At 41.2% G+C, this 26,300-nt stretch overlaps 1 protein-coding gene across 3 annotated transcripts; it reads left to right on the forward strand.

The window, feature by feature from the left end:
• The first annotated feature begins 1,705 nt into the window (after positions 1-1,705).
• On the forward strand, positions 1,706-24,834 carry FAM76A (family with sequence similarity 76 member A). 3 transcript variants are annotated; one of them, XM_004741046.3, is made up of 9 exons: positions 1,714-2,155; positions 3,384-3,448; positions 6,822-6,876; positions 7,605-7,757; positions 10,693-10,850; positions 13,998-14,084; positions 18,481-18,616; positions 21,899-22,000; positions 22,519-24,834. In XM_004741046.3, exons 1-9 carry the CDS (start codon positions 2,075-2,077, stop codon positions 22,603-22,605), a joined length of 924 nt encoding a protein of 307 aa, XP_004741103.1. In that variant the 5' UTR covers positions 1,714-2,074; the 3' UTR covers positions 22,606-24,834. The 3 variants fall into 3 exon arrangements, with proteins under 3 accessions (XP_044919975.1, XP_004741105.1, XP_004741103.1); XM_045064040.1 differs by lacking the exon at positions 13,998-14,084 and having other exon boundaries at positions 1,706-2,155; XM_004741048.3 differs by lacking the exon at positions 22,519-24,834 and having other exon boundaries at positions 1,708-2,155; positions 18,481-18,658.
• The last annotated feature ends 1,466 nt before the right edge of the window (positions 24,835-26,300 follow it).

The raw sequence follows: 26,300 nt of genomic DNA on the forward strand, positions 1-26,300 counted from the left end.
CAGTTTTTATCTTCTAATAATGAACATTTACCTAGTGCACCAAGTTCCATCTACTGTTTTCACTGTTTCTTGTTTTGTTTATTTTGTGTTTAATATGCCCCAAATAATACAGCTTTTAAGTGATAGAGCTGGGATTCAAAGCGACACAGTCTATCTCCCAAACCTACATCTTTTTTTTAATGATTTGAGGTAAAATTCACATAATATAAAACTGCCATTTTAAAGTTTAGTTTTCTTTTTTTTTTTAATATTTTATTTATTTATTTGCCAAAGAGAGAGATCACAAGTAGGCAGAGAGGCAGGGGTGGGGCAGGGAGCAGGCTCCCTGCTGAGCTGAGAGCCCAATGTGGGACTCCATCCCAGGACCCTGAGATCATGACGTGAGCAGTGGCTTAACCCACTGAGCCACCCAGGTGTCCCAAAATCTGCCATTTTAAAGTGAACAATTCAAGGGCAGTAGTACTTTCACAGTGTTAGGCAGCCACTACCTCTAACTAGTTCCAAAATATTTCCATCATTCCAAAGTAAAACTCCTTACTTACTGAGTAGTTTCCCCATTATCCTCCATGTACTGTTCTGTACTGTCTCTGATCCTCATAATGCTTCAGCTGTGCAGCTGAGTAAAGTGACGCTCTGAGAAGTTCAATGATAAATCCAAGGTCACATCACATAGCTAGGAAATGCGGAACAGTAATTTTGAACCCTAGCGTTCTGACCCCAGAGCCTAAACCTTTGATTTAACACACATCTTTGGGTAAACTCCCAAGAAGGGGGCTGGATTTGGGTTTAAGAGGTCAATTTTGTTGGGCCAGGAATGTAGAAACCCTAAGGGCATCCTCAATTATAAAAAACGCACGTTGAAATAAAGCTGCGATTAGGACTGTATATTATATAGGTGGTTGGCAGAATCTGAAATAATCTAAGGCCAAGAGCAGCTATAGGGCAGGGACTTGGAAAGGTCAGCACTGCAGGAAACTTTGCCAAAGTGTCAAGAACAAGAAGTTCATATTTCCTCCTTGGGGGCCCCTATATGTGCCAAGCTGAGAACTGAAGAGTGGCTGAGTATCCAGGAGGATGTGGCTCCCCTTGGGGTGGGGTGGGGCAAGGTCAGCCAGGAGACCTCAGGTGGTTGCAAGAGAAGCTGGGGGTGCAACTGGGGAACACAAAGTAGGAAATAGGCCTCAGGCCAAATGTGTATCCCACTCTGAGGGAGGCCACCAGAGCAGGAGGTCTCCGAGGGGTAGAGGGCCTCGCCTTAGTATTCTTCTACAACGTCCTGCAGGGGCTGTCATCACTCTAGCAGCCTTCTTCCTCCACACAGGGGTCCTCTTTCTGGGGTTTCCCACGTTCTCTCTGAGGTCAAGGATCCCCGAGTTACCCCCTTTTAGGGATCTCTCAGAGAGGACACCCCTCTTAGGTTGTCTCTCATGGTTTCCTCTTTTCTCTCCCTGTGTGGGCCCCTCCTGTCCAGACGATGGTAGTGTTCTCTCACAAGCCCCCAACCTTTTTCAGGCTCGGGATCTTGCGCGAGTTCTAGTCCAACAACGCGGTGCTCTTAGCCCAACCGCGCCCCTCCTGCTCCCAGAAGGCAGCTCCATGGAAACCAAAACATCACAACTCCGCGGAGATATCGCGAGAGGCGCCGTTGCCACCGCGGCCGGGGAGAGGCGGAGCGAGGGCGGGAACAAAGAGCGAAGTGGGAGGGGTCTGGGCACTTCCGAGGTCCCGGGCGGGAGATGGTACCTCCTAGTGGCGCCCCCGCGTGACTGCGCTTTACATAATCGAGGCCGCGCGCGTCATAAGTGGCGTACTCCAGTCCAGACCGAATCAGAGTTGTCATAAGCTCTGTGTTCCGCCCCTTCGTGCTTGATGGACGTCGACATGAACCAGTGAACGGGCGACCAACGCCGCCACGCCCGCCTTGATCCGCCCGCACTCGCCGGCCAGCCCGCCTGCCGCAGCCCGCAGCTTGCTGCCGCCGCCGCCGCCAGCTTGTCTCTCAGACTGTCAGATAAAGCGGCGGGCCGGGCGGCGGGCCGGGCCGGCTGGCCGGTGAGCACGGCCCGGGCCGGACATGGCGGCGCTCTACGCCTGCACCAAGTGCCACCAGCGCTTCCCCTTCGAGGCGCTGTCTCAGGGGCAGCAGCTGTGCAAGGTGCGCGGGCTGGGGCGGCGGCCGGGAACTGGGACGCTAGAGGCGCGGCCCGGAGCCCCCTGTTCTGCGGGGCCGCTCAGCGGGGTCCGCCGGGCAGGGCGTGGCAGGCCCGCCCAGCCGAGGCGCCTCATCCTCTTCGCTGGGGGCCAGCGGGGCACGTGGGGGAGTCCCGGGCTCAGTCCAGGCCCCTGCGGCCGGCGTGTCCGGGTGCTTAGCAACCACGAGGGATTGTTCTCGGACCCCTTGAGTTCAGGGGAGGGGACAGTGGGTCTCCTGCTTTCCCCCAACCAGACGCACCACACCGAGATCCCTCCGGGGCTGGCTTCCCCGCCGTTGGTTGCAGACTGAGGAACCCCCCTTGCCCCGCCTGGGACTGAACTCCAGAGTTGGGTGCTGCCTGGGAGGAGAGTCTCCCAACTCGGGCGCCTCACGGGCACTTTCCAGCCAGTCTGAAAGTCTGAGGTGGCGCGACTTTATAGAAAAGCCCTACAATTAAGCGCAGGAAGCAAAAGGATTTTTCAGCACCCAGTTGGTGACCTTCGGTCCCGGCCCTAACCAGCTACTGTTCAGTTTTTACTCCTGAAGTTCCAAGGTTTTTTTTCGTTTGAGTTGCCTCATCTGCTTTGCCTATTTAAGTTAGTAGAAGTGCTGTGAGGTGACAGTTAAAAGTAAGCAAGGCTGCCTGGGACGGATTTTCCCATATTCCCAGATCATTCAGTTTGTGCCTCTAATATGGGTAACTCATAACTGTATGTCGCCGTTGCCTCAAATGGCCCTGACTTGTCTACTCTGTTTACTCTGTAAGAAAGAGCTCAGATGTTTGAGATATTTATATACATATATATCTTTTAAGGAAGTTTCATATAGGTAAGCAATAATGATTTTAATTTAGCATTTTCATTTTCCAAGTGAACCTGCTCGGAAATTAAATGGTGGAAGTGGCAGAACTAGAACCAGAATCGAGGGCTTTCGATTTCCAGTCTGAGCCTTATTCATACATACTTTGTTTTACAATTTATGACTAGTTCCTTATAAATTCCCTTTTAATTCCCACATCAATGCAGGCCAGTGATGCCAGTATTACAGAAGAGAAAAGGCCCAGAAAGTTCAAGTGACTCACTCAAGCTCAGTGGCTATGCTGGGAATAGTACCTAGGTCTTCTGCCTCCTACTGAAGGCTATTTCCATTTCTGACTGCCTTTTAAAATTATATCCTCATTTCATTTCAGGAATGTCGGATTGCACACCCTGTTGTGAAGTGCACCTACTGTAGAACTGAGTACCAGCAGGAGAGGTACAGTTTTTGTTGACCATGGAAGATGTTGATAGGCTTTGTCCTCTTAAAATCGACAGTTAGTTGCTTTTCACATTACAGATCTGTAATTGAGCGCATTATACACAGATTCTGTGTTTTTTTTTTAAATTATAACACATTGACAAATAAAAAACACACGTATCATTCCCTAGTTATCCATTGATTGCTTAAATTTTTAAAGTTACTTTTTTTCCAGATCCTTGGTCATTTTATATTGTGTTTATAAATCTTTATGACATGAAGAAACCACAACAGTAAAACAATGAACCTCTTGTTTCAGTATGTTTGTATTCAGAGTGTCAAGAATTTATAATCCAAAAGAAGATACTTTGGGAAATGTGACAGTTCTGATAAGGGTTTCTTAGCCCTAGTCACATTTGAAACTCACTTGCCTTATGTAAATCTCATTTTTTTTAAAATGTGAAAAACATTTAGGTGTCAGGAAACACACATTTTTGGGAGACTTTCAATAGTAGCAAAGTAGTTTATTGGTGTAAATTCTGTGGGACTACAGCTGTAATAGTTTCTTCAAGCAGGGTGGGGTCTGTTTGCAAGCTCACACATAGACCTAGAAGCCTAATTTTAATCAGTCTTATTTCAGTTCTAGGAACATTTTTCCCAACATTTTATTATGGATATTTCCAAACCAGAAATGGTTGAAAGAATTAGACAGTAAACACTCATATATCCACCACTTGGATTCTATAACTTACATTTACTATATTTGCATCTATGATCCATCTTACTTTAAAGTTGTGGACATCACTATATTTGATCCTAAACAGTTAAGCAGGCATATTGTTAACAAAGTTCAACATTTGTTTACGGTCCTTTATTTTTTAGAGGTAAATTTTGTGTACACTGAATGCTTGAATCTAAGTATGTCATTCGATGAGTTTTGCGAACTATGTACATCTGTGTAGCCCCAAACCCCTTGCAAAATCTAGAACATTACCATCACCACAGAGAGTCCTCTCATGCCTCATCCCACTCAGTCCCTATCCTTCTTGTCTCCCCCACACTACTGTTTTGATTTTCCTTTCCACCACAGATCAGTTTTACCTGTTCTAGCTCTTCATAGAAATGGAAACATATAAAACATCTCCAGAAGCATTGTTTTAGCTTTAACATTTGGGTCTATGATCCATCTTGAATTAGTTTTTGGGTGGGGGGGGTAGATAATGAAGTTTGACCCTTCATTCACTCTGCACATAAAAATTTACTGAAGATGGGGATGCCTGGTTGACTTAGTCCATGGAGCATGTGACTCTTGATCTTGGGGTTGTAAATTCAAGCCCCATGTTGGGTGTAGAGATTACTTAAAAAAATTAAATCTAAAAAAAAATTGATTCAGGGGCACCTGGGTGGCTCAGTTGGTTGAGTGTCTGCCTTTGACTTGGGTCATGATCCCTAAGTCCTGGGATCAAGATCTTCATCGATCCCTGTGCTTAGTGGGGAATCTGCTTCTCCCTCTGCCTCTTACCCTCCTCATGCTTTTTCTCTCTCTCTCAAATAAATAAATAAAATCTTTTAAAAAAAATTGATTCAAGATGGATCATAGTAATAGTTTTTCTTTGTATGTTTTCTAAGTTGTCAGGAGCATTTGTGTGTGTGTGTGTGTGTGTGTATCCCACTTCTTCAGTAATCTAAACATAAACCAAAATGTTCAGCATCACAGAATTTCTGATGGGAAGCCTCTTTCTGAAAGTTTCCTTTAAATGCACCTTACTTTATTTTTAATCTCACTTTTTTTTTTTTTTTAAAGATTTTATTTGTTTGTTTGACAGAAAGAGATCACAAGTAGGCAGAGAGGCAGGCAGAGGTAGAGAGGAAGGAAAGCAGGCTCCCTGCTGAGCAGAGAGCTCCTTATGGGGCTCAATCCTAGGACCCTGGGATCATGACCTGAGCCAAAGGCAGAGGCTTTAACCCACTGAACCACCCAGGTGCCCCTCACCTCACTACTTGTACTGCCTCTTTAAAATGGCAGAAAATTGCCCTGGAAAATATTTTGTTTGAATATTCCACTTTTAATTTAAATGTTTTCTACTTTGAGACTTCTCTTTGTTTTAAGTTTATGGTCACTTTTGTAGGACTCTATGAGAAAATAATCACAGAGGCTAATAGGCTGGATTTTTATGTGATTTTATTTTCAGCCCCAGAATATAGTTTATTCTTACACATTAAGCATTTGTTCGTACCTCCCTTTGTGAAGAATTAAACTTTATTTGAAGATGGTTTTATTCCCCCATGGTAGTTTATCAGTTTAGATATTTAGGTAATATTATGACCTCTGGACCTTCACAAGATAGAAGATGTTTTTATTTTTGTCAGTGCTTAGTTCTTAGGGAAATTGGAAGTATTGATAAAATATTTGGTCATGGGTGCTTGGGTGGTTCAGTTGGTTAACCAACTGCCTTCAGCTCCGGTCACGATCCCAGAGTCCCGGGATTGAGTCTTGCATTGAGCTCCCAGCTCCATGGGGAGTCTGCTTCTCCCTCTGACCGTCTTGTCTCTCATGCTCTCTCTCACTGTCTCTCAAATAAATAAATAAAATATTTTTTTAAAAATTTGGTCATACCATCTATTTCCCCACATCTAGGATTTTCTTTTTTCTTTCCTTCTTTTTTTCTTTCTTTCTTTTTTTTTTTTTTTAAAGATTTTTATTGATTTATTTCACAGAGACAGAGAGGGAACACAAGCAGGGGGAAATTAGGAGGGGGAAGCAGGCTTCCCTCTGAGCAGGGAGCCCAGATACAGGGCTCTATCCATGCGGGGCTTGGGACTTGATCCTAGGACCCTGGGATCATGACCCAAGCTGAAGGCAGACGCCTAACAACTGAGCCACCCACGTGCCCCACATCTGGGATTTTCGTATGCTTTTACCTACTCAGGAGAGAGTAGACATAATATAGTCTACATGGATAGAGTCTCTTAAGTTTGTATTCCAAACACATATACTTCATTTCTCACCTCAGGTTTCTCAGATGTTTATCTGAATTGAGGAATTACTGTGAGTGCATTTCAATCTAATCTAATATTTTTTTGAGGGTCCTGTCCATATTTGATAATTTTGGTTAGTGATACTTTGAGATGTGATAATCAGAAATAACTCACTCTCTACTTTAAAGTCTCATTTAGTCTGAGCTAATAAAATTAATAACCACAAGATAATTAAAAAAGAGTTAGTGGCCAGATACTCAGCCTTCAGTTAGCCAAGTATCTAGACCACATATCACCTTGGCACTTAGCAATGAGAAAATTCTGTGGGCTTAAGGAGAGACCAATTTTCAAATGTTGTGAGTAAAACAAGTTTTTTCTTATAAAAGTCTTGTGTGTCTTTTTTCCTTAACAGTAAAACCAATACAATATGCAAGAAATGTGCTCAGAATGTGCAGTTATATGGAACGGTAAGTAGGGTTTCTCTGTACCTAACAGTGAGTACTCAGGTCCTTGGAACCTTATATTCTGTGGATTATCAATGTAATTACTATATTTTTATTAGGACTTCTTATGTGTAAATACTTTCTCAGTGAACTTTGTCCAGTATTTGAGCTTTCGAGCAGGTCTGTGTTTATGGTCATGATGGCAGGATTGTCATAATTTTCCTTGAGAGCTTCAGTAACCAGTGTGAAAAGAGGAGGAGAAAGATGGATCCTATGATGTGACCTCTTTGGTAGCATTTGACTTCATTTGGATGAATGGATTTTTTTTTTTTTTTTTTTTTTTTTTTGGTCTCTCAGTATTAGGATTCTGGATATTATGTCCTTGCAGGGAATCTCCTAGCCTGTGACACTGTGATAATGACAAAGAGGTCTTTTGAGAAATTTGGAAGCACTTGCTGGTTTCTTCAAAGTACTGGTTCTTTTGAATTTCTCACAGAAGTCCCAGCATATACACGAATGGGCTTTTGTTATTTGTTCATTTATTTGTTTTAAAATCAATAGTCTTGTGCAGAAAAACACCTTACATAGTGTTGGGAATTGGGCTTCATTCGATTGGTGTAGAAGGAAATTTATGAAGTTGGGAATACATTTTTACAGTGAATAACGAACGATGTAATAGGAATGGTTGCTTTAAAAAATGTACTGACTGGTATTTTATAATATACTCAGTTGACACTTTTTCTCTCTTTAAGCCCAAACCTTGTCAGTACTGCAACATAATTGCAGCATTTATTGGCAACAAATGCCAGCGCTGCACGAATTCAGAGAAGAAATATGGACCACCATATTCGTGTGAACAGTGTAAGCAGCAGTGCGCATTTGACAGGAAAGATGACAGAAAGAAGGTAAAGCTCTGTGTTTTTGTTGATTTTTTTTTCTTTCAGAGAAATTAAGGTGGGTCACTTATGTCAAAAAGACATAAACAAGGGGCGCCTGCTGGGCTTAGTGGGGACCATATGACTCTGGATCTTAGGGTTGTGGGTTTGAGCCCCATGTTGGGTGCAGAGATTACTTAAAAATAAAATCTTTAAAAAGGGGGGCTGCTCCTGGGTGGCTTAGTCACTTAAGCATCCGACTCTTCATCTTGGCTCAGGTCTTGATCTCAGGGTTGTGAGTTCAAGCCCTGACTTGGACTCGGTGCTGGATGTGGAGCCTACTTTACTTTAAAAAAAAAAAAAAAAGGACATATGACAGAGAAAAGAATTCTCAGTTTCTCTGCTAGATGTTATTGACCTTGAAGATTTTTAGCCTTTAATTTCTTCTTTTACTAAATGTGGACCATTTTATTCTCTTTTTTTAAAAAATAGCATATGTATTTTTTTAAGATATTTGTTTGTTTATTTAAGTGATCTCTACACCCAAGGTAGGGCCCGAACTCATGACTCCAAGATCAACAGTTGCATATTCTTTTGACTGAGCGAGTCAGGTACCGCCGGAGCATTGTATTCTAGTATCTCATGAGAATCTGAATTACAGTGATCAATATCTCATGTAAGTGAAGTGATGACTGCCAAAAGTCTATTGAATTCTGTAAAGGAAAGATTGTGACTTAAGCAGGATGCATGACCAGTTTCACTATCTGACTCTTTAAGTGTTTCTATGTATTGAAGTTAAAAAATTACAAGATGACGTGAAAGAGAGCCCTATGTGGAGGGATGGAGTAGGATAAAAGTGGTTTAGATTTGTTCTGTTTTAAAACCCAGTGGCTTCCAGCTGCACTTAGAATAAAACCCAAACCCCTTCCTTGGCCTGCATGGCCCACACCTGCCTCTCAGTCTCATCTGACCTCACACCTCCTGCCCCTCACCTTGTTTCAGCCACGTTGGCTGCCTTTCAGCCCTTTAGACATGCCCGTGTCATTCCCACCTTTGTGCTAGCTGTTGTTCTGCCTGATACATCCTTCTCCAAAGCATCTTTAACTGGTTCCTTATGCTCAGATGCCTCTTCTTCACAAAGACCCTTTACTAACTCACTTACTCACCCCTTATCATATTACCCTGTTTTATTGTCTTCATAGCATGTAACATTGTGAGAAATTAATGTTGTTTATATGTTTGTCAACCTCCACTAGAACATGAGCTCTGTCTTGTTCTTTGCCACATTTCCAGTGGCCTGGCATATAGTAGGTGTCCCCTCTAATATTATTTTATATATATATATATATAAAATAATGTAAAATATAAAATAATATTAGAGGGGATACCTACTATATATATATATTATTTATATATATGTGTGTATGTATATATAATATATATGTTACATAAATGTATATGTATATATTTAGGTTGATAAGAGTTATACTTTGTTGAGAAATATTTCCTTTTTCTTTTGTTTTACCAAACATGGCCAAAATATTAGTCTGAAATATATCTCCAGCTTGCTGTTACTTACTGAGAGAAAGTTTACTTCTCACTCTCTACTTTTTAAAAAGTGACTGAAAAAGTGATTATTTTATGTATCTTTTTAAATTGAGGTGTAACATACCTTATGTTAGTTTCCTATCTATAGCATAATGATTAGGTATTTGTTTATATTGGAAAGTCATCAGCACAATAAATCTAGTTAACATCCATCATTATGCACAGTTAACAGAATTCTTTTTCTTGTGATGAAAACTTTTAAGATTTACACTCTTAGCAACTTTCAAATATGCAACGTAGTATTATTAACTGTAATCATCATACTGTACATTATATCCCTGTGACTTATTTTATAACTAGAAGTTTATACCTTTGACTACTTTTACCCATTTCATCTACCCTCCACTCCCTGCCTCTGGCAACTATCAATTTGTTCTCTTCAATAAATATTCTTTTATTTTATTTTTATTTTTATTTTTTTTAAAGATTTTTATTTATTTATTTGACAGACAGAGACCACAAGTAGTCAGAGAGGCAGGCACAGAGAGAGAGAGGGAAGCAGGCTCCCCACTGAGCAGAGAGCCCGATGTGGGGCTCAATCCCAGGACCCCGGGACCATGACCCAAGCCGAAGGCAGAGGCCCAACCCACTGAGCCACCCAGGCGCCCCCAATAAATATTCTTTTAATGAAAGAATACAGTACAGACACTTTTTCAGTGTCCAGAGCTACTTTTTGGAGACGTTTAGGCTCATAAGAGCTAACTCTTATTAACCAAATTCCATTAATTTACAATGGGAGGATGTAACTCTCCATTGACCAATGAGAGCAATGGTCATTGCTTCCTGCCAATGAGAGCACATTTTCCCTGAATCAAGATACTGGAGAAGCTGACTTAGGAATCAGGAGGCAGCGTATAATAATAGTTGGAGTATAAGCCTCTCTGTCTCATAGATCTGGGTTAGCTGAATGATCCTGGACGAGTTACTTAATCATTTTTTTTTTTTTTAAGATTCTGTTTATTTATTTGACAGACAGAGATCACAAACAGGCAGAGAGAGAGGAGGAAGCAGGCTCCCCCCTGAGCAGAGAGCCCAATGCAGGCCTTGATCCCAGGACCCTGAGATCATGACCTGAACCAAAGGCAGAGGCTTTAAGCCACTGAGCCACCCAGGCGCCCCGAGTTACTTAATCATATTATGCATCAGTTTCCTCTTTCCAGTGGGAAACAACAGTAGCTGCTTCATAGGACACAGGGAGATTTAGTTGAGGTAGAAGACTTGCCTAAGTTCACACATCTCACAAGTGGCAGAATTGGGACTTAACCCAGAGGTTCTAGCTCCCAGTACCTATATTCTGTAGTACCCATGTACTACATTCTCTTTTCTTTATCTTTATCTTTGTCTCCTTGTCTTTCAGGTAGATGGGAAATTGCTGTGCTGGCTTTGTACACTTTCGTACAAACGAGTCCTCCAGAAGACTAAAGAGCAGAGGAAACATCTGAGCAGCTCTTCCCGTGCCAGCCATCAGGAGAAGGAACAGTATAGTCGACTGAGTGGTGGCAGCCATTATAACAGGTAACCCCAAGATGCATAAGATAGGACTGGAAGTACTGGTTGGTCCTACAGAATACACAATTAGCCATGGGAGATACCATTTAGTATACATTTTCCTGGTCTTCTCTCTCTGGTTGCCTCTACCACATTTTACAGTTCGTATATCTTCCAAGTGCCGGAGAGATTTCTGTAAGGTATCAGGATTTCCTGACTTCGTTTGTACTATCTGAAAAGTTTGTGGAACTTTCCCTGTAATGTTCTCCTCACCTTTGGAGTGGGCTATCTCCTTAGAAGTTTGAACATTTCACTTTCTGAGGCATGCAGCATTTTTATGCATATTTGATCAGGAGATTGATAGATGTTCTAGGTTTGTCCTGGTGGGATCTAGTCAAAAAGACGTCCTTTCATTGTAGCCTTAGCTTTCTCAGAGTATCTGAAGTGTTAAGAGTTCTGGGTCTGGATTGAATCCCAGCTCTGTCAGGTTCTCTGTGTGGGATCTTGGGTAAGCTTTTTTCATCTTTAAAATAGGGAAATAATAGTATTACCTCATGGAATTGTTGTGAAGATAAATTATATAGTGCATGCATAGCGATTAGTTTTATAACTGGCATGTAGGAACCATTCACTATATTTTAGTTACTGTTTGTTGCTGTTACCATTATGATTTTGTTTGTTCATTTAGCAAACGTTATTAAGTACTCTCATGGGCCAGCGACTCTGCTAGGAAGGCAGAGATGAATACAAGAATCAAACTGCTCATCGAGAGTATGCAGTCTGGTAGGGAAGACAGACCTGTAACCCAATCATTGCAATATAATTCGATAAGCATGAGAAACATCGAGATACAGGCACGAGAGGCAGTAGTAATTAACTACCTTGGAAAGTCAGGCAAGAGACCCTCAGAGAAGAGCTGGTGTTAGGCCTGGAGCTTAGGATGAGTTGGAATCCTCACAGAGGGAATGAGCAGATGCTTCCTAGGCTGAGGGAATAGCATTTGCTGAGACATGGAGGGTGTGAGACCACATGGAACCCTGGGGAACTACAGGTCCTTTTATGTTGCTGGACCTTATGTTCGAGAGCCAGGAAATGGGAGAAAAGAAGGTTTTGCAGACATGTTAAGGAGCATGAACTTGAGCCTGGCGTCCTTAAAAAAAATTAACCCTGATTATTGTGGAGAATACACTGGAAGAAAGAGACTGGGGGATAGTTAAGAAGCTTTTCATATGAGTCCACAATAAGAGATACTAATATTAGAATCTCAACTGAGGCCATGGCACCGGAGATCAAAGAAGCAGATTCAGGAAGATAGTTTAGAGGGAGAATTATGAGAAATTTAGATAATTTGATGAACAGGTAGAAGGGCAGGAGCTGGGGGAGTAAGGGATAATTCTCAGGTTTCTTACTTGGGGGAATAGGTAGATTCTTAACTGAGAGAGAATATAGGAAGAAGGGAAGTTCAGTTTTTAAAAGTTGAGTTTGTGGGGCGCCTGGGAGGCTCACTTTGTTAAGTATCTGCCTTCAGCTCAGGTCCTGATCTCAAATCCTGGGATGGAGCCCTGCGTCAGGTGCCCTGCTCAGCAGGGTGTCTGCTTCTCCCTCTCCCTCAGCTTCTCCACCCACTCATGCTCTCTCTGTCTTTCTCTCAAATAAATAAATAAGATCTTTTTTAAAATTAAAAAAAAAAATAAGTTGAGTCTGCGGCATCAAGAAGAATTATTTTTTGGGAGCTTAGCCTAGAACTGAGAAGAAAGGTTCAGATGTGGCCCATTGGTAGCAAGGAAGAGTCAGTAGGAATAGAAGTTGGTATAAAGTGTGGATTCCTGCTGCTTTACCCCCGACTTTAATTCATTAAGATGTAGGATAGAGTCCATGAAGCTGCATTTGGGGAATACCATTTCCAACCCATATGATAAGTAGTTGTTAAAACCATACTCTTGGATGATGTAATTCAAGTTGGAGGCTGAGAACAGAACTCTAGAAGGCCTCAAGAAGGATGAAATAGGAGTGCCTGGGTGGCTCAGTTGGTTTAGCCTGTGCCTTCATCTAGGTCATGATCTCAGGGTTCTGGGATCAATCCCCGAATTGGGCTCTTTGCTCAGCCAGGAACCTGCTTCTCCCTCTCCCTCTGCCTGATTCGCCCACTTGTGATCTCTCTTTTTCTCTGTCAAATAAATAAATAAAAATCTTAATAAAAAAAAAAAAAAGAAGGACGGAGTATTTGCAAACCATGTATCTGATCAGGGGTTAATCTACAAAATATATGAAGTGTTCATACAACTCAATAATTAAAAAAGCAAATAATCCAATTTAAAAATGGACAAAAGACCTGAGTAGACATTTTTCCAAAGAAGACATACAAATGGCCAGTAGATACATGCAAAGGTGCTAAACATCACTAATCATCAAGGAAATGCACATCAAAACCACAATGAGCTATTACCTCACATCTTTTAGGATGGCTGTTCTCAAAAAGACAAGAAGGGTGCCTTGCTGGCTCAGTTGGTGGAGTGTGCGATTCTTGATCTCAGGGTCATGAGTTTGAGCCCTACATTGGGGATGGAGCCTACTTAAAATTTAAAAAATTAAGATTTCTAGAAAAGTACTTTTTAAACAATAAGATGAATTATACTTCTTATTAAGATTTTATTGACTCTGTTCCCATAGTTATTAATAAAGCAGGTAATATTTAGTTCAAGCTAAGAATTTTGGGGGCCTATGAAGGAGAGCTAGCCATGCATTCAGGACCTATGAAATCAACATGTTGGTGGATTTTAATAATCAAGAATAGGGGCACATGGGTGGCTCAGTTGGTTGAATATCTGCCTTCACCTCAGGTCGTGATCCCAGGGTCCTGGGACCTTTGAGGACAGACCCAGGGCCAGAGGATGGGAATGACTGTTGGTATAGTGGCTGGTTTCCAGCAAGGAGCTCAATGGGAGGTCTGCTTCTTCCTCTCCCTCTGCCTGCCGCTCCCCCTGGTTGTGCTTTCTTTCTCTCTCTTTTGTCAAGAGAATAACTGAAATCTTTAAAAAAAAAAAAAAAAAAGACCGATTAGCTCTTGTATAGAAGAGCTATGATGTCATGTTGGTCCCATTTAACAAACCTTTATTGTGATGTTTTATAAATCTTTGATTTCTAATGTGTGTCTCTCTATTTTTGCATTAAAAGCCAGAAAACACTTTCTACATCTTCAATTCAAAATGAAATCCCAAAGAAAAAATCCAAGTTTGAGTCAATTACAACCAATGGAGACAGGTAAGCCAGTTGGTGTGTCTGCATGCTTCCATTTGAGCTCCTGATACAGTTCCTGAAACAGGACATTCCAGGGTATCCCTTGGACCTAATCTAGGGTTTTTATTGAGGCTCTGAGCATCATTACATTAGCCGCTCAGCATCTTACCAATAAGCGGTGCCGATGTTTGTTTATAACTAATCCTGTCAGTAAAAGACAAGCACATATAACTGGATTTAATAGCACCTGAATTCTGTAGTCCACAAATAACTCCCCCGCACTGATTCTAAGAAATCAGGAGCTATATGTTTTTCGCTATGATCTGTGCCTGTGGCCTCCTCCAGGCAGGACAGGAGTTGGTCTTGAGAGGTGCAACAGAGACCAGTTAGAGTTAAGGCAGTATTGCTCAGTCTGTGAGGGGGTAATCCAAGCTTCCTTAGTATGCAGAAAGCCCAAGGCAGATAACGAATTAGCAGTGAATGAGATGCATTCAAATATTTTTACTTCTTTTAAACCTGTCTAAATACATATTTTTACTCAGTATAAGCCATTTATAAAGTTTAAATGCTACAATTTTATACCAAATACTCCTATGTTTATTTGCTAAAAATATATATATATTTTTTTATTCTTTGCTTTCTCTTCTCCTGACCGACGTGTCCTCTTGCAAGCTGCTTTGTCCTAATATCCAGAGTGCCCCATCCATGTTGGTAGAGTGGCTGGTTTCCAGCTAAGTCTTGGGGCCACCCATTTTCCCGTTTCTGCAGGCTCAGGAATCCTGAAGTGAGACACTGACATACTCTTCCCGAGAATTCTTAGAATCATGTCCATTCTGAAAACTCCTAGTATCAGTTCTCCCTCCCAGCCAGTGGTGGGTATGGGAGCAGACTAGCACATAGGCTTACCAGGGCTGAATTTCATTTAGGGGAGCACAAAGCATCTGTGAAATTTATTCTTTCCTTTTACCTTTTTTATTACGTTGATTTTAGATTCTACAAGGTGTCTAATTTTTTTTTAAGATTTATTGATTTATTTGAGACAGAGAGTGTGTGAGGTGGGGAACGGCAGAGGGAGAGAATATCCAAGCAGACTCTCCACTGAATGCTGAGCCCAACCCAGGACTCCATCCCACAACCGATGAGATCGTGATCTGAGCCAAAACCAAGAGTCGGGTTTAAACCAACTGAGCCACCTAGTCACCCCTACAAGGAGTCTTTTTATCAGCCAGTATCACTGATTTATACTTTTTGAATTGAACCTTCTGGAAATGTTTAACTTAGATATTCAAATTATATGGGAGAAAGAACCATAAAGACCATCTTCTTTGGTCAACTTCACTGTGCTGAGCACAGAGCCTGACATGGGGCTTGATCTCACAACCCTGAGATCACAACCTATGCCAAAATCAGATACTCAACCAACTATATAGCCCCCTCAGATAGCTTTATACTTCTAAAATGGTTTTTGTTGGTTTTTTTAAGTATCCTGCAGAATTCATAGCCTCCCTCTCGTATTTTCTAGTTTGTTGAAATTGTAGCAAAAACTTTCCAATTTGATGAAAGTCTGAGTTGATTTCTAGCTTTCCTTCCCAGAGGAAAGCTACTTTTTGATCATATTTATTTATTGTTCTGTTGGTAATAAAAAAGTACCCTCAATAATGGGTGATGCCCAGGCAACCTTGTGGTTTATTGTTTCTAAAGGAGTTTCTAAAGGACATTCTTTTCCTTTCCTCATAGGTTTTTGTTTTTGTTTTTTTAAGATTTTACTTTTATTTTTAAAGGTTTTTTTTTTATTTATTTGACAGAGAAAGAAAGATTACAAGTAGGCAGAGAGGCAGGCAGAGAGAGAGGGGGAAGCAGGCTCCCCACTGAGCAGAGAGCCCCGATACAGGGCTTAATCCCAAGACCCTGAGAGATCATGACCCGAGCTGAAGGCATAGGCTTAACCATTGAACCACCCAGGTGCCCCAAAATTTTACTTTTTAAGTAATGTCTACACCCAGCATGGGTCTTGAACTCAGGACCCTCAGATCAAGAGTTGCATCTTCAAGTGACTGAGCCAGCCAGACACCCCCTCCCCCTTGTAGTTTTATTTCATTCTTCATTTGAAATATGCCTGAAAGAGTAGACTTACTTTGTGTGGCCTTTGAGGAAAGAAGAGGATGGGAATGACGAGGCAGGTTTTGGCTTAACCTGAGGAGGATTATTCTTATATTAAAAGGTTTAGAAATGACAAGAAGCTTCCCAAAGAAGTGTAGTGAGTTTCCTGTCATTGGAGATATTTGAAAAGAGACTGGATCTAATTTTCTGCCTTGCTAACCTAACCATTTGTTTTCATTTGATTTCTAGCAGTTCTTATTAATCAAAAGTTAGAGAGTTAGAAAGGTCAGGCCCTAACACAGCATAGACATGACTGGTTTTGTCAACAATGTATTGGAATGGGAATAATCTTCCCTTAAGAAGCAGGTAGAGAAGAGCATTAGAAACTTTGGGGACCACAAGATTAATATTAGCCCATGACTCTGTTTCATTTGTCATTCTAGTTATGGGCTTACGTAAATTCTTTTGGATCGAGGGAAGACAGTCCCTTGGCAGGTATTGAAACTGGTGGAGACTTTGATGGGTTCTGTCAGTATTTTCTCCTGCTTGCCTTGTTTTATTATATGGCATTTACTTTTTGTCACCCAGTAATTCTGCGTATTCATCAGTTATGAAAGCACAGGTCCTTTCTTCTGACATGCTTCATGTAGACCAAGAGAGAATATTCTTAGCAGTGGACTGTGTCTTTTAGCCATAGAAATGTTTGACTTGGTAACTGTGAGGCTGTCCAGTGATTCTGCTTGCTGTTTAGAGGTTCTGCCTGTGTAGAGAAATGCTGGTTGTTAGGTGTAGTTCAAGATGGAGGAACGAGCCAATAGCAAGGGGGACCTAGAGTCCTTGCCATATTGATGCAGGGAGCTGAGAATAAACATTCTGGTGTGTGCTTAGGAAAAACAGGTCTGTGTTTTACTTTAAAGGTTGCCCAGGGAAGAGTAAGAGCTTTCTTTGGGAAGTCTTTAGAGAAGGGCAGGATTTGACTCTCATGGCGATGATTCCTTAACTTGTTTTGGGTATAAGACATCTCTGACCAACCAGGGAAAGCTATGGATCCTCACCCTAGAAACTGCCCATTGTATGTATACATTGAATTGTACATACAATTTCAGGGGGTTACAGATTCCCTGGAGCTGGGCCTGGTTAGAAGACTCTGCTAAGAGGACAGAGTTCACCTGGCACTTGGAAAAGATGAAGTGCTCAAGTGGTGTTACTGGGAAGAATCTGTTAAAAACCCAGGTTGTGGTGTGACTGGAATTTGCTAGAGTCTTTTCCGGGAGTGTGCTACGATTGAGCCCCACATCTGGCTCCCTGCCCAGTGGGGAGTCTGCTTCTCTCTCTCCCTCTGCCCCTCCCCCTGCTTGTGTTTTCTCTCTTTCTCTCTCAAATAAAATCTTTTTTTTTTTTTAAGATTTTATTTATTTGACAGAGTGAGAGAGAGCACGAGCAGGGGGATCTGTAGGCTGAGGGAGAGGGAGAAGCAGGGTCTCCCCTGAGCAAGGAGCCCCACCTGGGACTGGATTCCAGGAGCCTGGGATCATGACCTGAGCTGAAGGCAGCCGCATAACCAAATGAGCCACCCTGGTGCCCCAATAAGTAAAATATTTTTTAAAACTATCATCTTTTTATAATTTTTAAAAGGGACTGACTGCCTCCGAGATGGAATCAGCAGCTTCTTTTTTTATTTTTTTAAGATTTTATTTATTTATTTTAGAGAGAGAGAATGGTGGGGGGGAGGGACAGCAAAAGGAGGGAGAAGCAGACCCCCACACTAGCAGGGAGCCCAACGACAGATGCTAAACTAACTGAACCACTCAGGCACCCCTGTGTAGCGGCTTCTTAGCAGCTGTACCACATCACAGTACTTTGGAGCAGAAAAAAAAAGAACCAAAAGATGAACTCTATGGGGAGCTTTAAAAGAAAAATACATGAGCTTACAATTGATCATTTATCCAGATTCTGGGGAAATTAGTCACAAAAAATTGACTGTTTCACCCATAAATAATTGGGCATCTTCAGTGCACCTGAAACAAAAAGTCCTTGACTCTTGGAGAATGCATTTGCTTTCACCTTGACTATGAATGCTGCAGAAATGCCCTGGGTTGTGGTTTGGTTGGTATAGTTATCTCATGATCACCGTGCCTGTGCAGTTTCACAAATGCTGTTGATTCTGGCATTTGTGGAGCCTTGTGCTTACTGCTGGGAATTCAGATAGTTGTTCTCACCCTTGAGCTTGTCATCAAGTGGCCTATGGTGTGTCCTCAAGGAGAAAAAGGTTTATCCCTCCAAGTTATGATGTTTTTCGCCCCTCCATGTTTCTACTCAGCTTTTCCCCAGACCTGGCTCTGGACTCACCAGGCACTGACCACTTTGTCATCATTGCCCAACTGAAGGAAGAAGTGGCCACTCTGAAGAAGATGCTGCATCAAAAGGATCAAATGATTTTAGAGAAAGAGAAGAAGGTACAGTTTTGTTAATGCCTCTCAGGCCAGAGTGATGCCAGGGTAAGCATGTGTACCGTGGGGCATGGTGCTGACTCTTGTTTAACTGGTATTTATTTGGTACTGACCACTGACGCTTTGAGAGATACAATGGCAAGGTTGGGCTATTCTGGGGGAGAGTTACTATCTGCCAAGATGACTCATGATCTGGTAATACTGTGGTGAAGCTACCTTGGTCAGGTGCATTTAGCAAGTTGATTTTTCTCAGCATTTGGTGGGAACTTCCGCTTTTCAGGGAGGACTTGTGTTGACCAGGCTTACAGAGGTTATGTAAAAAACTACAGTGCCCCTCTTAATTCACAGTGGGGCATACCTGGTTACCATTCTCAGTGTGAGCTCCTTTAGAAAGTTGTAATCAGAAGGTGCTGAATGAGCAGAGAGTCAGGACAAGAGGAGGTAGTTATATAATTGGAATTTTTAATGCTCTCAAGCTAAAAGAACCTGATGTCTCCATCTCTATTATTGGGAAGGCCATGTCTGTGGGACGTAATACTCAAAATATGTGGGCCAGGTCTTCCTCCTTCCTGGACAGTGTTCAGGTAGGCCTTCCTCCATGACTCTTGTGTTACTTTGCTTCCATTACTTCCATTGCTGACAACTCCCTTCCTGAGTGACCCATTCTTGAAACACATTAACACCTTCAGAAAGTCTTACTCTGGTCTAACAGTTAGCCTCCCTCTTTAAGGGAACTTTCTACATCCTTCTTCTGACTCAGGTCTATTTATCTTGTTTTTAGGTTCTTAAACAATATCTCATTTTTCTCTTAATATATTAATAACAGTAATAGCTAACTTTTATCAGATACTTAAGTACCTGACTGTTCTGCATGCTTTCTGTGTATTAACTCATTTGTCTTTTTTTTTTTTTAAAGATTTTATTTATTTATTTGACAGAGACACAGCAAGAGAGGGAACACAAGAAGAGGGAGTGGGAGAGAGAGAAGCAGGCTTCCCGCTGAGCAAGGAGCCCGATGTGGGACTAGATCCCAGGACCCTGGGACCATGACCTGAGCTGAAGGCAGATGCTTAACAACTGAGCTACCCAGGCGCCCCCTCATTTGTCTTTATAATAGCTCTTTGAGAGGGGAATTACTGTTATCATTATGTCATAGTTGAAGACAGCCTCCAATATTTTCCCTCTTAGGCTTCCATTCCCTTCACCTGGTTGGGTTTTTTTTTTTTTTTTTTCCCTGAAGCTGGATGTTTTTTTGTGCCAAGTTTGGAGTGCTAGTGTTCATTGTGAATGGCTAACAAAGGCATTTATAACATTAAAATATTTATATGCATTCTTTCTACTTTCAACCTCATTTTATAGATGAGGAAATGAACCCAAAGATATTAAATGATGTACCAAATCCCACAACCAGTAAATGGCAGAACAAAGTAATTAACTCAGATCTTTCTGACTCTGCTGTTCTTTCTACTAGCCTATGCTCTCTTCTGCCAGCAAGGTGGAGATTCATGGGGAGAGACCAGTATTTACTACATGGCTATTGGAAGAAAGCAGACCCAAGTGTATTTTCTTCATGGACTAGATCAGAAGGGCACATTAAAGGATTTTGCAAATTAAGATTAAATGGACCCTTGGTTTACTGCTTTGCCAAGTTTGGGCTTTAAAAGGAGCAAAAACAGGGCACCTGGGTGGCTCAGTGGGTAAAAGCCTCTGCCTTTGGCTCAGGTCATAATCCCAGGATCCTGGGATTGAGTCCCGAACTGAATCGGGCTCTCTGCTCAGCGGGGAGCCTGCTTTCTCCTTTCTCTCTGCCTGCTTCTCTGCCTACTTGTGATCTCTGTCTGTCAAATACATAATTTTTTTTTTTAAATTAAAAAGAGCAAAAGCAAATAGTAGATTGTTTCTCATCACTTTTAGGATCAAGGTCACGCTTCTTGGCTTAGAACACAGGCCCTTCCACATCATGCCTGCCTATCTGTTGTATCATCTCCTGCCACTCTCCATGCTCATCAGTCATTCGAACAAGCTGTCATTTACCTCGTACTCTCTGGCTGTGTCCATACAGTTTCCTTAGCTTGGATGCTCTTCTCCCTATCTCGTGTGCCAGTTGTAGCTAATGTACCTCAAAACTCAGCTCACACATCACTTCCCTCTCTGTTCTTTGAATAGTGTAGTCAGTAGAAGGAGGCCTAGGGTTTGAATTCTAGCTCTGTTACTTGCTAACATGTATGATCTTAGCCATGTTACTTAACCCTTTCTAAGCCTTGGTTTTCTCATCTATAAAATGGGAAAAATAATATTGCCCCCCCCCAAAGATTTATTATGGGATTGAATTAAAAATATAATCAAATAGGTTAGGGCCCCTGACTGGCTCATTTGGAGGAGCATGCAACTCTTGATCTCGGGATTGTGAGTTCAAGCCTTACACTGGGTACAGAGATTACCAAAAAAGCCAGAACAAGGGGTGCCTGGGTGGCCCAGTGGGTTAAAGCCCCTGCCTTCGGCTCAGGTCATGATCCCCGGGTCCTGGGATCGAGCCCCACATGGAACTTTCTGCTCTGCGGGGAGCCTGCTTCCTCCTCTCTCTCTCTGCCTGCCTGTCTGCCTACTTGTGATCTCTGTCTATCAAATAAAAAAATAAAATCTTTAAAAACAAAAAGCCAAAACAAAACAAAAATAACCAGAGAGAGAGAGAGATTACTAAGCAAAAACAAAACAATTGTGTATATATTCAAACATTTTGCCTGGAACAGGGTTAAAAATTCAATAAATGCTTTTATTCTCCTGGCTTCTCTCAAACCGTTAGTCATATTGTATTATAATCACTGATTTATTTGGAGGATTATTGACATGTATTAAATACATAAAGTTTTTGTTTTTTTGAGATTTTTTAATTTATTTGACAGCGCTCACAAGTAAGCAGCGAGGCAGGCGAAGGGAAAGGGAAAAGCAGGCTTCCTGCTGGGCACCAAGCCCAGCGTGACATGGGGCTCATGACCTGAGCTGAAGACAGATGCTTAACCGACTGAGCCACCCAGGCACCCCAATACATAAAATCTTTAAAACCTGGCAGTGATGAAGTATCAGAAATGATATGTCAGGATTTTGTATAATTTTCAAGAAATCTTCAGACTAGGATACAGAATCTCTTGGCTTTGATTTAGTCATGGATCTTCAGGAGAGTCCTGGATTTCATTCATTTGGGAAACAATTTAGTTCTTTGGTACCAGAACATTTTTCATTGTACAAATATTTCTTCTGGTCATTCTGCCTTTTTTTCCCTCCCGTCAGATCACAGAGTTGAAGGCTGATTTCCAATACCAAGAATCTCAGATGAGAGCCAAAATGAACCAGATGGAGAAAACCCACAAAGAAGTCACAGAGCAATTGCAGGTGATTCTGCTTATTTTATGTGATAAGCCTGGTGTATTTAGCTGATTGTATTTTAAGTGATTGTCCCTTATATTTTTTTGTTCTCAGGGAATTGACAAATTCACATTAACTCACCTTATAGTTGTCTTTTATTGTTTGACTGTTGGGAGTGTTCTGATCTTTTTCCCTCAAAAACAGTGGAAGTAATAAATGCGTATTTTAATTTTTGGATAAGCCAGATGTGATTCCAGATGTCTGGATTATGCATTCTGTTTATCCAGCACGTTAAGGCACTCCATGGTTTGTTTTTGTTGCACAAAGCACCTTTTGTAACCGTAGATCCCAGGAGGTTGTAGTGTGCTGATTAACCTCCAGCAAACACTGTCTTCCTCTAAACCAAGCCCTAGAGCTTTCTGTTGTTTTCTGCCTCAAGAGCTTGTTCTCTTCCTGACCCTCTATATTGTATGCCCTAGCATCTGCATGAAAAACGTGTCCTGTCCTGTTAAAACATCCTTCTTGCACTGACTTTTTTTGTTTAGGCCAAAAACCGAGAGCTCCTGAAGCAGGCAGCTGCCTTGTCCAAGAGCAAGAAGTCTGAGAAGTCAGGAGCTATAACCTCTCCATGAGAGATCATAAGGAGGCTCCCAGCCAACAGCAGCGGGATTCCTGGGTTAGGCTTGGTGACCGGGCTATTCTCTGGGAATTGCAAGCTTTCTTAAGAAATCTCTATTTTATTACAGTTGCCCTTCTTTGTGGGATTGCAGTGGGCTGAATGGAAACATCTGGTTAGTGCTGTGTCTTGACTGCATGCTTGGATGTTTGGGGTTCCAAGCTCTCTGTCTCGTGCTCTCACTTCTCTTCCCCCCCACCCCCAACCCCCAGTCCTACTCTCTGTCTCTTTGTCTCTCCCTTTTGGTACTATTCTTTGTGTGTGTGTGGTGGTCACTGCTCAGTGTTACGTGCAGAATGATTTTTTGTTTGTTTGTTTTGTCCATCATTGCATCCTGCCATACCCATGAGCAAATAGTTTGGCATTAATTACATATCACTGCCACCCTCTGAACTTTCAAAACTGCCACCTTAAGACTTGGTAAATGGAAGAGGCTTTCTCTCTCCAATAAACCTTTTGCTTCAGGGTATATTCTTGGGTTTTTTTCCAGGTATATTATGTATGAACTTTGTACTATGTATAGCCAGAGTTTTATTTATTTTTTAAAAAAAGAAACTTTTTCTTGATAAAGGAATAATGGTAGCCTAGCTTGTTCTTCTTGTAAAAGTGATGCCTCTTAAAAAAAAAAAGTTCTACTCTCTACCTTTTCGTAAAGGAATAAGACCTTTTCTTGTTACCTTGGAGTCTTAAAAACTGATTGCTGAGGTGAAACAACTCAATGCAGAAGTATGGAGTTAAGTGCCTTTTGGAGGATTTCTTGGAAGAGCATTTAAGAAGAGGATACTTAAGGGAGATAGCAAAGATTTGAACAGTCTGTCTTTTTAAGTAAGGGCAGAAAGAAAGGTTGTCCAGGTTTTACTGGACATTTTCCTCCCCTATCCCTTTCTTGATTGTTTTATGTGACTGATTTTAAATTCTCACACTGCCACTTCTTTAGAAAAAAAAAAAAGCACCCTTATATCAGTTGTTATATTGGGCCATTGTCAGAGAACTTTTTTTTTTTTTTTTTTTAATGAGCAGATTCAAAATAGAATCATACTCGAACTACAGAGCATTTTGAGAGTCAGTATGAGCTGCTCAAGTATGGACTCTGAATCTGATTGCAAGAATTGATATCACCGTACCTTCTCCCTACTCCTCTTCATCCACCCCAGCCTGTACACTCCCTGCTTTGAATGGAAATATATTGAAAACAGGTGCTTATCAGAAGCAGCTTGGCCTCAGCCAGAATTGTTTGTGTCCTGTTTTCCCTTCTTGACCCAACAGGCACATGGATTTACTTTTCTAGGAGAGGAGATAGATTTGCACTTCTAGCCATTCTCTCAGGTCCTCTATGGGATGTTTGTGAAAGAAATGAAAGATGTGTAATATGCCATGAAACACAGTAAAATCAACTACCTTGGAATCCTTAATGGAGAGGGAGGGGTGCTGAGGCTAGAGGTAACGATGAGGGCAGATGACCTTTGTACCTCAGTGTACCAAAATTGTAAGCAGTCAGTTTAACTTGCTAGGCAATTCCTAGAGGCAGATGCTTATGATTTGTAATAACATTCTCACAAGTGGAGCCATGCACAGAATTGGACAGAGATGTGGAAATGGGTGGCTTTTTTTCTGAGAAGAGAAACAATGGACCATGTTGCTTCTATCTCACTCTAGTAGGGGAGGTCATTTTCCCTTCTAAGCAGGGGGAACGGCAGTGCTAAATAGTTTTGTAACTTTTTGAATGAGAAACTTTTAGGTAAAGATAAACTGTCAGATAATATTTTTCAGACGCATTTACATTTGACTATGGGGAAATGATGGTGAAAAAAGTTACAGTCATGGTTTTTTGGGTTTTTTTAATTTGGAAGACTTGAGAAATTCTGTTTCATGAAGTGATAATATAAAAACACATAGTTAGTTTTATACTAAATCTTTTTTTAAGGTCTTGGCATTTAATATAAAGCAGATTCACACATTTTCTAACTTTCCACAAGTTCCAAAAAGTAAAGGAAGAAAACTCAGTCTTAAAATTTTGGTTTTTAAAAATCATGACACTGTTTTACCATGAAATTGAGTAGCTAACTTTTGGTAACACCTTTTGTTCATTTGTATGTTTGTATAATGGACATTTTGAAACACAGGAATGTTTTGGTTTGTACAAACTTTGAAAAATGTGTGTTAATAAAAATTCAAATTGACCCAAGTATAATTGTTGGATGATTGATTGATTGAAGGCTGGTTTACCAATGGACATACCCATGGTGCCCATCAGCCTAGAAAACATTTGTCTTGCTTGTAGACTTAAACAATTAAAAGCCTAACTGTGGTAACAGGGAGTTTCAGATCTCCATGATCAGAAAATAAACTCTCTTTTTTCTTCCACTTTATTTTCCAGTTTAAGTGCTTATTTTGTTATAAACACTATGCTAGACAATTGAAGGAAATTGACAAAGTTACTGTCCTTACAGGCTTCCATTTAGTGAAATACTGGACAACACTAGTTGTCTTGTTTCTTGATTTTGTATTTACCATTGTTTTTCAAAATATAGGATGAATCTTTATAAGGTATGAGTGAAAGGATTTTGAGATACCATCTCAAGAAGGAGAGGAATGTTACTAGTTTGAAACTTTGGTACTGATGAGTTTTATTTTTTTACTTTTATAAAGATTTTATTTATTTATTTGTCAGAGTGGGAGAGATAGTTAGAGAAGGAATACAAGCAGAGGGAGTGGGAGAGGGAGAAGCAGGCTTCCCGCTGTGCAGGGAGCCTGATGCGGGGCTTGATCCCAAGGTCCTGGAATCATAACCTGAGCCAAAGGCAGATGCTTCACAACTGAGGCGCCCCAGTACTGGTAGGTTTTAAAATTAATAACGGGTGCTTCTCATGTACACTGGAATGTTTATAATCCCACAGTAGCCAAACTATGGAAAGAAACTAGATGTCAATCAACAGATGAATAGATAAAGAAGATGTGGTATATATATATATATATATATATGTATGTATGTATATATATATATATATATACATATGTATACACACACAAGGGAATATTATGCAGCCATCAAAAAACTCTTGCCATTTGCATTGATTTGGATAGAACTAGAGGGTATTATGCTAAGCGAAATAAGTCAATCAGATAAAGAATTATCATGATCTCTCTGATACAAAGAATTCGAGAGGCAGGGCGGGGGTCATGGGGGGAAGGGAGGGAAAAAAAATGAAACAAGGTGGGACCTGGGAGGGAGACAAACCATAAGAGACTCTTAATCTCAGAAAACAAACTGAGGGTTGCTGGGGGCTGGGGGGTGGTTAGGGATAGGGTGGCTGGATGATGGATATTGGGAAGGGTATGTGCTATGGTGAGTGCTGTGAATTGTGTAAGACTGATGATTCATAGACTTGTACCCCTGAAGCAAATAATACATTATATGTTAATTTTTAAAAAACACATACTTTTCAGACATTGTCACTGTCACATCCTGATCATTCTATTCCATAGACTCAATGACAACTTACTTTCCCTAAATTAAAGACTGTCTTATTTTGTAAGTACCATGGTCTGAATGTGCCTCCCGAATTGATATGTTGAAAACTTATCCCCAAAGATTATAGTGTTAGAAGGTGGGACCTTCCTTTGGAAGGTGCTTAAGCTCTGCCTTCATGA

Source organism: Mustela putorius, unplaced genomic scaffold (assembly GCF_011764305.1).
Source record: "Mustela putorius furo isolate JIRA1106 unplaced genomic scaffold, ASM1176430v1.1 tig00003853_pilon_pilon_pilon, whole genome shotgun sequence".
In the NCBI taxonomy this organism is placed as follows: domain Eukaryota; kingdom Metazoa; phylum Chordata; class Mammalia; order Carnivora; family Mustelidae; genus Mustela; species Mustela putorius.